This window comes from Coregonus lavaretus, assembly GCF_964263955.1.
Source record: "Coregonus lavaretus genome assembly, chromosome: 12".
Lineage (NCBI taxonomy): Eukaryota > Metazoa > Chordata > Actinopteri > Salmoniformes > Salmonidae > Coregonus > Coregonus lavaretus.
The window spans coordinates 50,931,910-50,946,096 of record NC_139999.1 but is presented as its reverse complement, the minus strand read 5'-3'; the positions used below and the strand labels follow the sequence as shown (position 1 = coordinate 50,946,096).

Sequence of the window (14,187 nt, the reverse complement as noted above, 5' to 3'; positions counted from 1 at the left end):
AATTGTAGACCTGCACAAGGCTGGGATGGGCTACAGGACAATAGGCAAGCAGCTTGGTGAGAAGGCAACAACTGTTGGCGCAATTATTAGAAAATGGAAGAAGTTCAAGATGACGGTCAATCACCCTCGGTCTGGGGCTCCATGCAAGATCTCACCTCGTGGGGCATCAATGATCATGAGGAAGGTGAGGGATCAGCCCAGAACTACACGGCAGGACCTGGTCAATGACCTGAAGAGAGCTGGGACCACAGTCTCAAAGAAAACCATTAGTAACACACTACGCCGTCATGGATTAAAATCCTGCAGCGCACGCAAGGTCCCCCTGCTCAAGCCAGCGCATGTCCAGGCCCGTCTGAAGTTTGCCAATGACCATCTGGATGATCCAGAGGGAGAATGGGAGAAGGTCATGTGGTCTGATGAGACAAAAATATAGCTTTTTGGTCTAAACTCCACTCGCCGTGTTTGGAGGAAGAAGAAGGATGAGTACAACCCCAAGAACACCATCCCAACCGTGAAGCATGGTGGAAACATCATTCTTTGGGGATGCTTTTCTGCAAAGGGGACAGGACGACTGCACCGTATTGAGGGGAGGATGGATGGGGCCATGTATCGCGAGATCTTGGCCAACAACCTCCTTCCCTCAGTAAGAGCATTGAAGATGGGTCGTGGCTGGGTCTTCCAGCATGACAACGACCCGAAACACACAGCCAGGGCAACTAAGGAGTGGCTCCGTAAGAAGCATCTCAAGGTCCTGGAGTGGCCTAGCCAGTCTCCAGACCTGAACCCAATAGAAAATCTTTGGAGGGAGCTGAAAGTCGGTATTGCCCAGCGACAGCCCCGAAACCTGAAGGATCTGGAGAAGGTCTGTATGGAGGAGTGGGACCAAATCCCTGCTGCAGTGTATGCAAACCTGGTCAAGACCTACAGGAAACGTATGATCTCTGTAATTGCAAACAAAGGTTTCTGTACCAAATATTAAGTTCTGCTTTTCTGATGTATCAAGTACTTATGTCATGCAATAAAATGCAAATTAATTACTTAAAAATCATACAATGTGATTTTCTGGATTTTTGTTTAAGATTCCGTCTCTCACAGTTGAAGTGTACCTATGATAAAAATTACAGACCTCTACATGCTTTGTAAGTAGGAAAACCTGCAAAATCGAAAGTGTATAAAAAAACTTTTCTCCCCACTGTATGTATATATATATATATATATATATATATATATATATATATATATATATATATATATATATATATATATATATATATATATATATATATAGTGAGGGAAGAAAGTATTTGTTCCCCTGCGGATTTTGTATGTTTGCCCACTGACAAAGAAATGATAAGTCTATAATTTTAATGGTAGGTTTATTTGAACAGTGAGAGACAGAATAACAACAACAAAAATCCAGAAAAACGCATGTCAAAAATGTTATAAATTGATTTGCATTTTAATGAGGGAAAGAAGTATTTGACCCCTCTGCAAAACATGACTTAGTACTTGGTGGCAAAACCCTTGTTGGCAATCACAGAGGTCAGACTTTTCTTGTAGTTGGCCACCAGGTTTGCTCACATCTCAGGAGGGATTTTGTCCCACTCCTCTTTGCAGATCTTCTCCAAGTCATTAGGTTTTCGAGGCTGACGTTTGGCAACTCAAACCTTCAGCTCCCTCCACAGATTTTCTATGGGATTAAGGACTGGAGACTGGCTAAGCCACTCCAGGACCTTAATGTGCTTCTTCTTGAGCCACTCCTTTGTTGCCTTGGCCGTGTGTTTTGGGTCATTGTCATGCTGGAATACCCATCCATGACCCATTTTCAATGCCCTGGCTGAGGGAAGGAGGTTTTCACCCAAGATTTGACGGTACATGGCCCCGTCCATCGTCCCTTTGATGCGGTGAAGTTGTCCTGTCCCCTTAGCAGAAAAACACCCCCAAAGCATAATGTTTCCACCTCCATGTTTGACGGTGGGGATGGTGTTCTTGGGGTCATAGGCAGCATTCCTACTCCTCCAAACACGGCGAGTTGAGTTGATGCCAAAGAGCTCCATTTTGGTCGCATCTGACCACAACACTTTCACCCAGTTCTCCTCTGAATCATTCAGATGTTCATTGGCAAACTTCAGACGGGCCTGTTTATGTGCTTTCTTGAGCAGGGGGACCTTGCGGGCGCTGCAGGATTTCAGTCCTTCACAGCGTAGTGTGTTACCAATTGTTTTCTTGGTGACTATGATCCCAGCTGCCTTGAGATCATTGACAAGATCCTCCCGTGTAGTTCTGGGCTGATTCCTCAACGTTCTCATGATCATTGCAACTCCACGAGGTGAGATCTTACATGGAGCCCCAGGCCGAGGGAGATTGACAGTAATTTTGTGTTTCTTCCATTTGCAAATAATCGCACCAACTGTTGTCACCTTCTCACCAAGCTGCTTGGTGATGGTCTTGTAGCCCATTCCAGCCTTCTGTAGGTCTACAATCTTGTCCCTGACATCGTTGGAGAGCTCTTTGGTCTTGGCCATGGTGGAGAGTTTGGAATCTGATTGATTGATTGCTTCTGTGGACAGGTGTCTTTTATACAGATAACAAGCTGAGATTAGGAGCACTCCCTTTAAGAGTGTGCTCCTAATCTCAGCTCGTTACCTGTATAAAAGACACCTGGTAGCCAGAAATCTTTCTGATTGAGAGGGGGTCAAATACTTATTTCCCTCATTAAAATGCAAATCAATTTATAACATTTTTGACATGCGTTTTTCTGGATTGTTTTGTTGTTATTCTGTCTCTCACTGTTCAAATAAACCTACCATTAAAATTATAGAGTGATCATTTCTTTGTCAGTGGGCAAACTTACAAAATCAGCAGGGGATCAAATAATTTTTTCCCTCACTGTATATATATATATATATATATATATATATATATATATATATATATATATATATATATATATATATAAACATGGGGGATTGGAAGTGATGCAGACAATTACATTGATGGAAGTTACAGTCTATCTGCAATATTAAGCTGATCTACCCCCTAAAAATAAAATAAAATAAAATAAAAATAAAAATAAAAACAGTAGAGAGAGAAAGAGGAGGTATGCTAATAACATTAGGATAAATGTTATGAAAGCCTACTAATTATACAAATAGGCCCTATTATATTTCAAAATGTAAATTTGTAGGCCGCCATGTGCTGCACCAGAATCACATGTTCTCCCCCTGCTTTTTCATGGCAAATTTATTAAACATAAACAACAGAAATACCTTATTTACATAAGTATTCAGACTCTTTGCTATGAGACTCGAAATTGAGCTCAGGTGCATCCTGTTTCCATTGACCATCCTTGAGATGTTTCTATAACTTCATATGAGTCCACCTGTGGTACATTCAATTGATTGGACATTATTTGGAAAGGCACACACTTGTCTATATAAGGTTCCACAGTTGACAGTGCATGTCAGAGGAAAAACCAAGCCATGAGGTCGAAGGAATTGTCCGTAGAGCTCAGAGACAGGATTGTGTCGAGACACAGATCTGGGGAAGGGTACCAAAAAATGTCTGCAGCATTGAAGGTCCCCAAGAACACAGTGGCCTCCATCCTTTTTAAATGGAAGAAGTTTGAAACCACCAAGACTCTTCCTAGAGCTGGCTGCCCGGCCAAACTGAGCAATCAGGGGAGAAGGGCCTTGGTCAGGGATGTGACCAATAATTTGATTGTCACTCTGACAGAGCTCCAGAGTTCCTCTGTGGAAATGGGAGAACCTTCAAGAAGGACAACCATCTCTGCATTACTCCACCAATCAGGCATTTATAGTAGAGTGGCCAGACGGAAGCAACTCCTCAGTAAAAGGCACATGACAGCCCGCTTGGAGTTTGCCAAAAGGCACCTAAAGGACTCTCAGACCATGAAAAACAAGATTCTCTGGTCTGATGAAACCAAGATTGAACTCTTTGGCCTGAATGCCAAGCGTCACGTCTGGAGGAAACCTGGAACCATCCCTACGGTGAAACATGGTGGTGGCAGCATCATGCTGTGGGGATGTTTTTCAGTGGCAGGGACTGGGAGACTAGTCAGGATCGAGGGAAAGACGAACGGAGCAAAGTACAGAGAGATCCTTGATGAAAACCTGCTCAAGACCTCAAACTGGGACAAAGGTGCACCTTCCAAAAGGACAACGACCCTAAGCACACAACCAAGACATCGCAGGAGTGGCTTCAGGACAAGTCTCTGAATGTCCTTGAGTGGCCCAGCCAGAGCCCAGACTTTAACCTGATCGAACATCTCTGGAGAGACCTAAAAATAGCTGTGCAGCGACGCTCCCCATCCAACCTGACAGATCTTGAGAGGATTTGCAGAGAAGAATTGAAGAAAGTCCCTAAATACAGGTGTGCCAAGCTTGTAGCGTCATACCCAAGAAGACTCAAGGCTGTAATCGCTGCCAAAGGTGCTTCAACAAAGTACTGAGTAAAGGGTCTGAATACTTATGTAAATGTGATATTTCCGTTTATTTTTATTTATTTTTTGCACAAATTTATAAAAACCAGTTTTTGCTTTGTCATTATGGGGTATTGTGTGTAGATTGATGAGGGGGTAAAAAACTTTAGAATAAGGCTGTAACGTAACAAAATGTGGAAAAAGTCAAGGGGTCTAAATACTTTCCGAATGCACTGTATGTATTGGATAATGGAAAAATCATTTGGGCATTAAATATCTTTAACCTCTTAAGGATCGGACCCTTTTTTTCAATTTTCGCCTAAAATGACATACCCAAATCTAACTGCCTGTAGCTCAGGACCTGAAGCAAGGATATGCATATTTTTGATATCATTTGAAAGGAAACACTTTGAAGTTTGTGGAAATGTGAAATTAACGTAGGAGAATATAACATATTAGATCTGGTAAAAAGATAATACAAACAATAAAACATGCGTTATATATATATATATATATTTTTTTTGCATCATCTTTGAAATGCAAGAGAAAGGCTAGACAGTGATGTAGGATTATATATGTAATTTAGATGTTGTCCACCATATGGCAGCAGTGTGTTTGCAAAGTTTCAGACGGATCCAGTGAAGAATTACATCACTACACAATATTTTGTATCAAGTCTGCCAGGAGTTTTCCCAAATGTGTCGAATTGGTTTTCAAGTACATAACTATAGAGAACATACAAAAATGCTATGATAATACAACATTTTGTTTGCACACTCCCAGGAATGTCATAAATGATGGATCATTAGCTTCCCTACAGAAAATACACTAATCTTCACACATCTAGATGGCCGGGCGGGGTGGGTGTGGAGTCAGAGGTCAAATTGTAGAACCCAGTTCCTACATTTGAATATAAAAATAGATTTTTCAAACAAAACTACACAACATTCTATCTCTGGGATGACAAATCAGAGCAAGATTACTGAATGTAAGTACATTATTTACCTTCAGATGTGACTGTACCAAACCAGTTGCCATGATAAAAGTGTTTTGTTGTTGTGCACTATCCTCAAACAATAACATGATATTTTTTTGCTGTAATAGCTACTGTAAATTGGACACTGCAGTTAGATTAACAATAATTTAAGCTTTCTGCCCATATAAGACATGTTTATGTCCCGGAAAGTTGGCTGTTGTTTACAACACCATTCTAGTCTCATATTGAATATTGAGCAACAACCGTCCCATATAAGGGACACCGATCCCGTAGAGGTTTTAATGTAGGGCTCATAAAATGTATTTAATGTATGGCTCATCAGGCTCAGGTAGCATCAGGCTTGACATTTCAATCAAAGCTCTAATCAAATCCAGACATAGGCCTCTTTATATGCTTTATAATGCTTTGAATGACACTTCCGGTTTTGGCGGGAAATACTGGGTTACCCAGGAGAAAAGTGATTTACTCTCGGGATGGAACATTTGTAAAATACTGGGAGAATATTCAACCCTAGCCCCCACCCCAAGGCCCAACTAGCAATTTGTACAATTTATACCAGTCCAATGGTGGTCCCGACAGCGTGCAAAAAAAGGGGCAGGGCTGGGGGGATTACTCTTAAATATAGGATGGTATCCGTAATTCGGCTATGCATACTGGGAGAGAACACGTGATGATGATGGCTCATTGATTTGTGCAGGACAGTGATTTAATAGGCTAATAAGTGCACTAAGCCTACTGAAATAGATCTCCCCTCATTCTGAATATTTTACAGATACTGTATGTATTTCCATCTCTGTCATATGAAACTGCTGGCATGTGTGGTGCGCATTAGACCGGTGTTTTCTGGCTACTTGCATTTTGGAACATTCACGCGTATTACCATGTGTGCATTGCTTATAATGTGAAAAAAGTATTGTTTATCAACATTCTAAGCTTAACGTTGTGATCTGTTCCATCAGTCTTGTTGTGTTTATAGGCTATGCAGGCTATTTTTAGACTGCAGGTCCACTGGGCGTATATTCAAGCAAGCAATAGGCAGAATCAATTATTTGTGGCCTCAGTGCCTATGTGGTCCAGTGGTTACAGCCGCGGGCCCCGTCACACATATTGAATCCGGCCCACTGCCCTTTGACTCCCCCTCCCCCTACCTTCCCTGTATTTCCAACACTGGTTTATCTCTTCAATAAAAGCAAAAAAAAACTATGACAGGAGTGGGACTGCCCCATTCCTTAAAAATATATTTAAGAAAAAATAATAATAGGCTTGTATAATATAATGATAATACAGTATGATGACGATCTAGGCTAGGCCTTATAATATGTCATTTAGCAGTGGGAGGATTTTAACATTAACACATGGGTGCGGCAAAGTGCCAGATTCTTGAACGATAAGGACCAAATCATTGTTGCGTGCTTAAAGAGACAGGGTTGGCGCAAATTGCAGGAATGGGGATGGTGAAATCAGCTGTTCAACAAGCTGTTCAAACCATCAATAAATTCTAAATTAATCCGCACAGCTGATCTAAATTGTAACCATTATTGGTCACCTCATTACCATTCCCTAAAAGATGTCATTGTTACCTTAGTCCTGCTTGCTACCAAAGTCTTTCAAGATATGTTCACCCTCTGGTTGGTATTGTCATCGGAACAACTTTTTGAACAGACTAAGGGCGATTGATCTATTTGACAAGCATTCCATACAATTGAAATAAAGTATTTCCTCGCTTACACTTCGTATGAATGGAAACTACTGTTGGTGTAGCCTACTGTTCTTATTTTATTTGTTTCCTATTTATGTTACCTATTAAATACAACTGTCTATAAAAGTGTCTGGTATGATAATTTCTTATGAAGATCGGGGTAAAATATCTGAAATGTGTAACTAAATCAAGTCAATGGGGGGATTGAGTTATTTGTGCCAGAAGGGCATGGGCCAGAATCGAACCCATGCCAACACAGTAAGCCTTCATGTGAGCGCTGAGGAAGAAGCCCTAACCACTAGACCACCCCAGTCCACAATTGAGCTACATTTTGACAGTTGATTGGTAACATTAGGTTCGCTAGAACCCTTAAGCTATCCTCTTTTTCGATGACATATATTGTAAAGCAAAAAAAAATCATGGGCTTTCACGCGCCATCGCGCTCCATTCCGTAGGCTACCTCATTATTCTCAATTTCATCTTGTCTTTACATCTGATATTATAGGCCTATGTGTGCAATTCGTTTTGATAGGCTACGGTAGGCTATATTTTAGGTGTAGGCTACTGTACAGCTGCATTTCGGATACACTTGACACTTGTATGTCATAGCCTAGTAGAGACCAATATATATCTTGTGTTAATAAGCTATATAAAACGACGGTTGTTGATGTGTATGGCTGCATTTGAAATATATTTTTGTACTTTTGAATGTTGCTGTAATAGGACCTAGGCCTAGCATTTGAGCGAGAGAGAGGATGATTTTGATAGCAAGCCCTGATCCCAATGACTCAACTGCCCCCGCATGGAGAGAAAGAGAACTTCTCATTTTGATGCAGTAGGGAAATTCTCTTCGACAAAAGATTGATCGTGGGCTCTATTCAATCAGATCCACTTTAGCCGACATCCGCATAGCTGTGTTAGAGCTGTCAAATCCACAAGTGTCTCCTGGCATTATCCCTAAAGTGGACATTGCCAAGGGCTGCACGAGTCACATTAACAGAAATCCCATGCAGAGGAGTCACATTAACAGAAATCCCATGCAGAGGAGTCACATTAACAGAAATCCCATGCAGAGGAGTCACATTAACATAAATCCCATGCAGAGGAGTCACATTAACATAAATCCCATGCAGAGGAGTCACATTAACATAAATCCCATGCCGAGGAGTCACATTAACATAAATCCCATGCAGAGGAGTCACATTAACAGAAATCCCATGCAGAGGAGTCACATTAACATAAATCCCATGCATAGGAGTCACATTAACAGAAATCCCATGCAGAGGAGTCACATTAACAGAAATCCCATGCAGAGGAGTCACATTAACATAAATCCCATGCAGAGGAGTCACATTAACAGAAATCCCATGCAGAGGAGTCACATTAACAGAAATCCCATGCAGAGGAGTCACATTAACAGAAATCCCATGCAGCCTTGTTTACAAGTTTGAACACTGGAATGTGAGATGTAATCTACACCTCGATTAGGATGACAGAAATCCTCATTATTTTGTTTAATAATTTTTCAATTTGAGTGTAATTATTTCTATATAGCTTACACTTTCTCGCTCTGAACTTCTAACAAGAGTGGGGCAGGTGTGGCTTCATGACAATGATTGCAAGAGCAGCTGCTCACCGATTTGATGGCTCCAACTGCAGTTCCACCTCTGACACTGCCAAAACATCCGCTATGCGGGTGTCTGCTATCGCCGGTTAACGCTTGAGCTGATTGAATCTAGGCCCAAGTTAAGATCTGACATCTGTACCATGTGTATCCCGTACATACGACTAATACAACTTGAAACTTGAAATAGCATGGCATTGTCAAACGATGGGCCTGAGGTTAAGTATAAAGGCAAAGAGGAAAATAAAAAGTATTGTTTTGCAGTCTGTATTTTCAGTGCTCTTGATTGACCATAAGAATTATTTCAGTTGTGTCAATGACTCCAGTGCAAGCCTAAGGCCTTTGTGTTTAGGCCTACACTATACAGTATGTGTGTGTATAGACCTAAAGCGTGTGTCATAATATGTCAATTATGGTGAGGCAACATGGTGTGTGTTGGTGTGTGTGCACCTTTGATCATGGCCACCCTCCAGGCAGGGGTGTTTTGTTGCTGGGCCGGCCTGCTCTCCTCCCCTCCTGGCTGGGCTGTGTCCTCCTCCAGCCCCTCTCTCAGCTCCCTGCGGAGGTCACCCTGGTTGGCCTTCATACGGCCCGCATAGGTCACCTTCTCATGGACCCGCAAACCCAACTGGCTCTGCAGCTCCTGGAAAGAAAATAGGTGCGTGATTTTAAATGATGTTGGACAGATACCAGTTGGACAGAGGTAACTAAAAAGTAACTATATGTGTAATGCACTGAATAAAACATGATTTTGGCTGGGATTCAAACCAGGGCCAGGATTCAATCCAATCGTGGGTTATAGCAGAGAGGAAGAGCCGAAGCGAGAGGTTTCACTTTTTCCAAAATCTGTCCAAAATAAGGCCACTTATTTTGGACCTAAGCTTGTCACCTACCTTCCTGCCTTTGGGACAACTACTCCCATTGTTATGGCGAAGGTATGAGCATCTCATCATTATATACAGATCTCAGGTTATAGACATTGTAGCTTTTAAAGGGAATGTTACCGCGTTCGCGGAGATCCCATTAACGGTAAACACTGCATATGTCGGCTCAATCGGATATTGCCTTTAAAAAACGCAATGCCAGACACCCTACGATCGGATTGAATCCCGGCCCAAGTTGCATTGTTAACAATTGTATTGAATCGATAATAATGACTCAAAAATATTTATTGTCGCACACACACATGGACACACATACACACCAGTTTCCTGCGCTCCTTTTCCTTGTTCCTGATCAGAAATAGGTTGTTGTTGTCAAGCACTTTAAAAGGGTTCGCCCCAGGCATCTGTTTACATACATCTTCACACGTAGCAATAAAAAACAGGGACAAATGTCAAAAGAAGAGTAGCCCATATTCAACTGTGGCTTGCATTTAAACCAGTACCAGTAACATTTTCTCTCAAAAACAGCATGCATGTTGCCAACACAATACCAAGAATAAACTAGTAGGGGAGAGAGGGGTAAGTTGAGCCAAAGGAGTAAGGGCGTCAATGGTGTAAAAGCATGCTTCAGTTCCGTTGGCGCCTAGCCGAACTCGCTTGAAACATTTGAAAAAAGTGGCAACAGTACTGTTTGTCCATTTTGAGATGCCGTAGCCTCAAAATAGTGAAAAAAGATAACTCATTAATTTTGAAGTTTTTGCCGAGGTGATCTTAGTCACCCAATTTTACATCTAACTAAGATGTTTAGTGGAGTAATTCTTAATGAAAAAATTTGCATGAAAACATGTCGTCTCTTGTTGAATGACAACGAAGACTTTATTGAAGAATCCCTACTGTTGACCAATCACTGACGAAGGGGCGTAGACTTCGGCTCCGAACTTCGTCTCGCCTCCAGATTTTTTTGTGTGTGCCTGAACAGCCAAAAAAAACTCACCGAAGTCCCACCTCAAAAAAAAAAAACGTCTGAAAATGTTGTCATAATACAGTGAGGGAAAAAAGTATTTGATCCCCTGTTGATTTTGTACGTTTGCCCACTGACAAAGAAATGATCAGTCTATAATTTTAATGGTAGGTTTATTTGAACAGTGAGAGACAGAATAACAACAACAAAATCCAGAAGAAAACGCATGTCAACATTTTTATAAATTGATTTGCATTTTAATGAGGGAAATAAGTATTTGACCCCCTCTCAATCAGAAAGATTTCTGGCTCCCAGGTGTCTTTTATACAGGTAACGAGCTGAGATTAGGAGCACACTCTTAAAGGGAGTGCTCCTAATCTCAGTTTGTTACCTGTATAAAAGACATCTGTCCACAGAAGCAATCAATCAATCAGATTCCAAACTGGCCAAGACCAAAGAGCTATCCAAGGATGTCAGGGACAAGATTGTAGACCTACACAAGGCTGGAATGGGCTACAAGACCATCGCCAAGCAGCTTGGTGAGAAGGTGACAACAGTTGGTGCGATTATTCGCAAATGGAAGAAACACAAAAGACCTGTCAATCTCCCTCGGCCTGGGGCTCCATGCAAGATCTCACCACGTGGAGTTGCAATGATCATGAGAACGGTGAGGAATCAGCCCAGAACTACACGGGAGGATCTTGTCAATGATCTCAAGGCAGCTGGGACCATAGTCACCAAGAAAACAATTGGTAACACACTACGCCGTGAAGGACTGAAATCCTGCAGCGCCCGCAAGGTCCCCCTGCTCAAGAAAGCACATATACATGCCTGTCTGAAGTTTGCCAATGAACATCTGAATGATTCAGAGGAGAACTGGGTGAAAGTGTTGTGGTCAGATGAGACCAAAATCGAGCTCTTTGGCATCAACTCAACTCACCATGTTTGGAGGAGGAGGAATGCTGCCTATGACCCCAAGAACACCATTCCCACCGTCAAACATGGAGGTGGAAACATTATGCTTTGGGGGTGTTTTTCTGCAAAGGGGACAGGACAACTTCACCGCATCAAAGGGACGATGGACGGGGCCATGTACCGTCAAATCTTGGGTGAGAACCTCCTTCCCTCAGCCAGGGCATTGAAAATGGGTCGTGGATGGGTATTCCAGCATGACAATGACCCTAAACACACGGCCAAGGCAACAAAGGAGTGGCTCAAGAAGAAGCACATTAAGGTCCTGGAGTGGCCTAGCCAGTCTCCAGACATTAATCCCATAGAAAATCTGTGGAGGGAGCTGAAGGTTCGAGTTGCCAAAAGTCAGCCTCGAAACCTTAATGACTTGGAGAAGATCTGCAAAGAGGAGTGGGACAAAATTCCTCCTGAGATGTGTGCAAACCTGGTGGCCAACTACAAGAAACATCTGACCTCTGTGATTGCCAACAAGGGTTTTGCCACCAAGTACTAAGTCATGTTTTGCAGAGGGGTCAAATACTTATTTCCCTCATTAAAATGCAAATCAATTTATAACATTTTTGACATGCGTTTTCTTCTGGATTGTTTTGTTGTTATTCTGTCTCTCACTGTTCAAATAAACCTACCATTAAAATTATAGACTGATCATTTCTTTGTCAGTGGGCAAACGTACAAAATTTGCAGGGGATCAAATACTTTTTTCCCTCACTGTACATGTAGCTGATACTAGCCTCCTTCTGGCTTCAAAAGAAAAACAGGCCTTATTCCTAAAATAAAATCCAAACTTCAGCTTCACATTTCACACTGAGTTCTAGCAGACAGATAGTGAGCAAACCATGCAACTGCATGCTCCGAAAGACCTACGCTCGACCATCTCTGCCTCAGTATTTCATGATCAACTGTATCAAAAGCCTTAGAGAGGTCAATAAAAAGTGAGACACAGTGCTGTTTTTTGGGGTAAGTTGAGCAAAAGGAGTTGAGCCATCCTTGTTTCTAGGAAACCATACACAAAAGTAATCATTTGACCAAATATTTAGGAAGAGGTTATAATTTCATTGAGTCTGTGAAGGAAGAAACCACATTGAAAAAGTGTTAAGCAAGTTAGGTCCATAAAACTTAAGTCAAATTAATATATTATGTTAGAGGTTTCATCATGCTTGTATCTTACCCAAAGTAGATCATTTTAAGATTGCTCTAGACAAGCTTCAATATGAGGTCCGAAACCTAACATGAAAGTACATCCTTGTAGCTGTGTGGGCTAATATAGTCAAAATGTTTGCCATGGGGTAAGTTGAGCCAATGGTTGAGCCAATGGCAAGTTGAGCAAATTGAAAGGTTTTCTTCCCAGGTGTAATGCAAGGCATTTTCACAGGGATTTGAGGTAACAACAGGGCCTGTTAGGTGTTAAAAGATGCTTAAAATTATTAAAAGACAAAAAAGCGATTGTGATTGTGTTGAATTGTGGTTGGGAAATAAAGATAGAAATCGTTTTAAAAGGTTGTGTTAATATTTCATTCAGTACAGAAATGTGTAGGCTCCTAAATTACCATGTCCCATGGCTCAACTTGCCCCATACCCAGGGGGTAAATTGTGCCAAGAGACCACTTTTTTTGGACAAGCTCTGTTTTCAAAACTGTCATGTTTACATTAATTCTGAATATTTCCAGGGACACATAACATCCTGAAATATCTGTAGATATCTTTGTTAGAAAGAATACTATATTTCCCTTGACGGAGTAATGCTGAATGTAAAAAATGGCTCAACTTACCCCACTCTCCCCTATGTGTTTAGTAACAGCCATTGTTAGTACAGTATCAGTGTCAAGATGAAGACTTATAAAACGGATACTTACTGTGCCTTGATGCTGGTGCCAGCATCCCTAGCATAGAAAGTGAATGCAAGTTACCACAATCTGGGTTACTAAGACTGGTTGTTTCACACACTGCATGCCAATTATAAGTCAATCGAATACCTATCACAACACTGTATAGGCCCAGGGTATTCACAATGGTGAATGTGGTAATTCTCTAATGTTAAAATGGTGAGTAACATCATAGGCTATTTTCTGTCCACATTGTAACTGTGTAAGACATGTCTATAGTTTTGCCTAGTTGTTTTCATCAAGAGAATGTTACAATAATGTTTAATTTCAAACGGAACTAAATACCTTTCTCTTTAATAGGAAGGTTTCCGCTAATAGCTATGCTCCTTGGTATCCTTGTCCTTTGTAGCGTCAACTGTGTTCTTTGTGTCCGTTGCCCTGTCAAAAAAAAGTATATTTGGTTTAAATTTGTAATTTTATACACTTTGAGATTATTCTGTATAATGAAAAGTGCTTTACAAATGTAATATATTATTATTATTATTATTATTATTATTTATGTTTCCAAAAGTGTATCAACAATATCGGCCAAAAATCTAACAACGGAGCCAAATTGGCTTGTTGTCACATACCAAATATTTTACAACCAACTTTATCTAATATTATGTCAGAGTAAAATACGGCTTTGTTTTGATCATCTTTCCTTACCTTCAATTATATATATCTCTTGACAGTGTCTTCTGCTGAAACACTTTGTCATACGAGCAACTTGAGAGAGTTCTGCGT

The 14,187-nt window shown here is 41.1% G+C and overlaps 1 protein-coding gene across 1 annotated transcript in view; it reads right to left on the bottom strand.

The window, feature by feature from the left end:
* cfap100 (cilia and flagella associated protein 100) overlaps positions 1–14,187 on the bottom strand; it is a 30,852-nt gene extending 16,665 nt beyond the window's left edge. The window contains exons 1-5 of the mRNA XM_084173063.1: positions 14,110–14,187; positions 13,747–13,839; positions 13,432–13,458; positions 9,966–10,063; positions 9,212–9,404 (exon numbers count right to left, since the gene is read on the bottom strand). Of these exons, the coding sequence (XP_084029189.1) occupies positions 9,212–9,404; positions 9,966–10,063; positions 13,432–13,458; positions 13,747–13,839; positions 14,110–14,161 (463 nt within the window). The 5' untranslated portion in view covers positions 14,162–14,187. The remainder of the gene's footprint in view (positions 1–9,211; positions 9,405–9,965; positions 10,064–13,431; positions 13,459–13,746; positions 13,840–14,109) is intronic.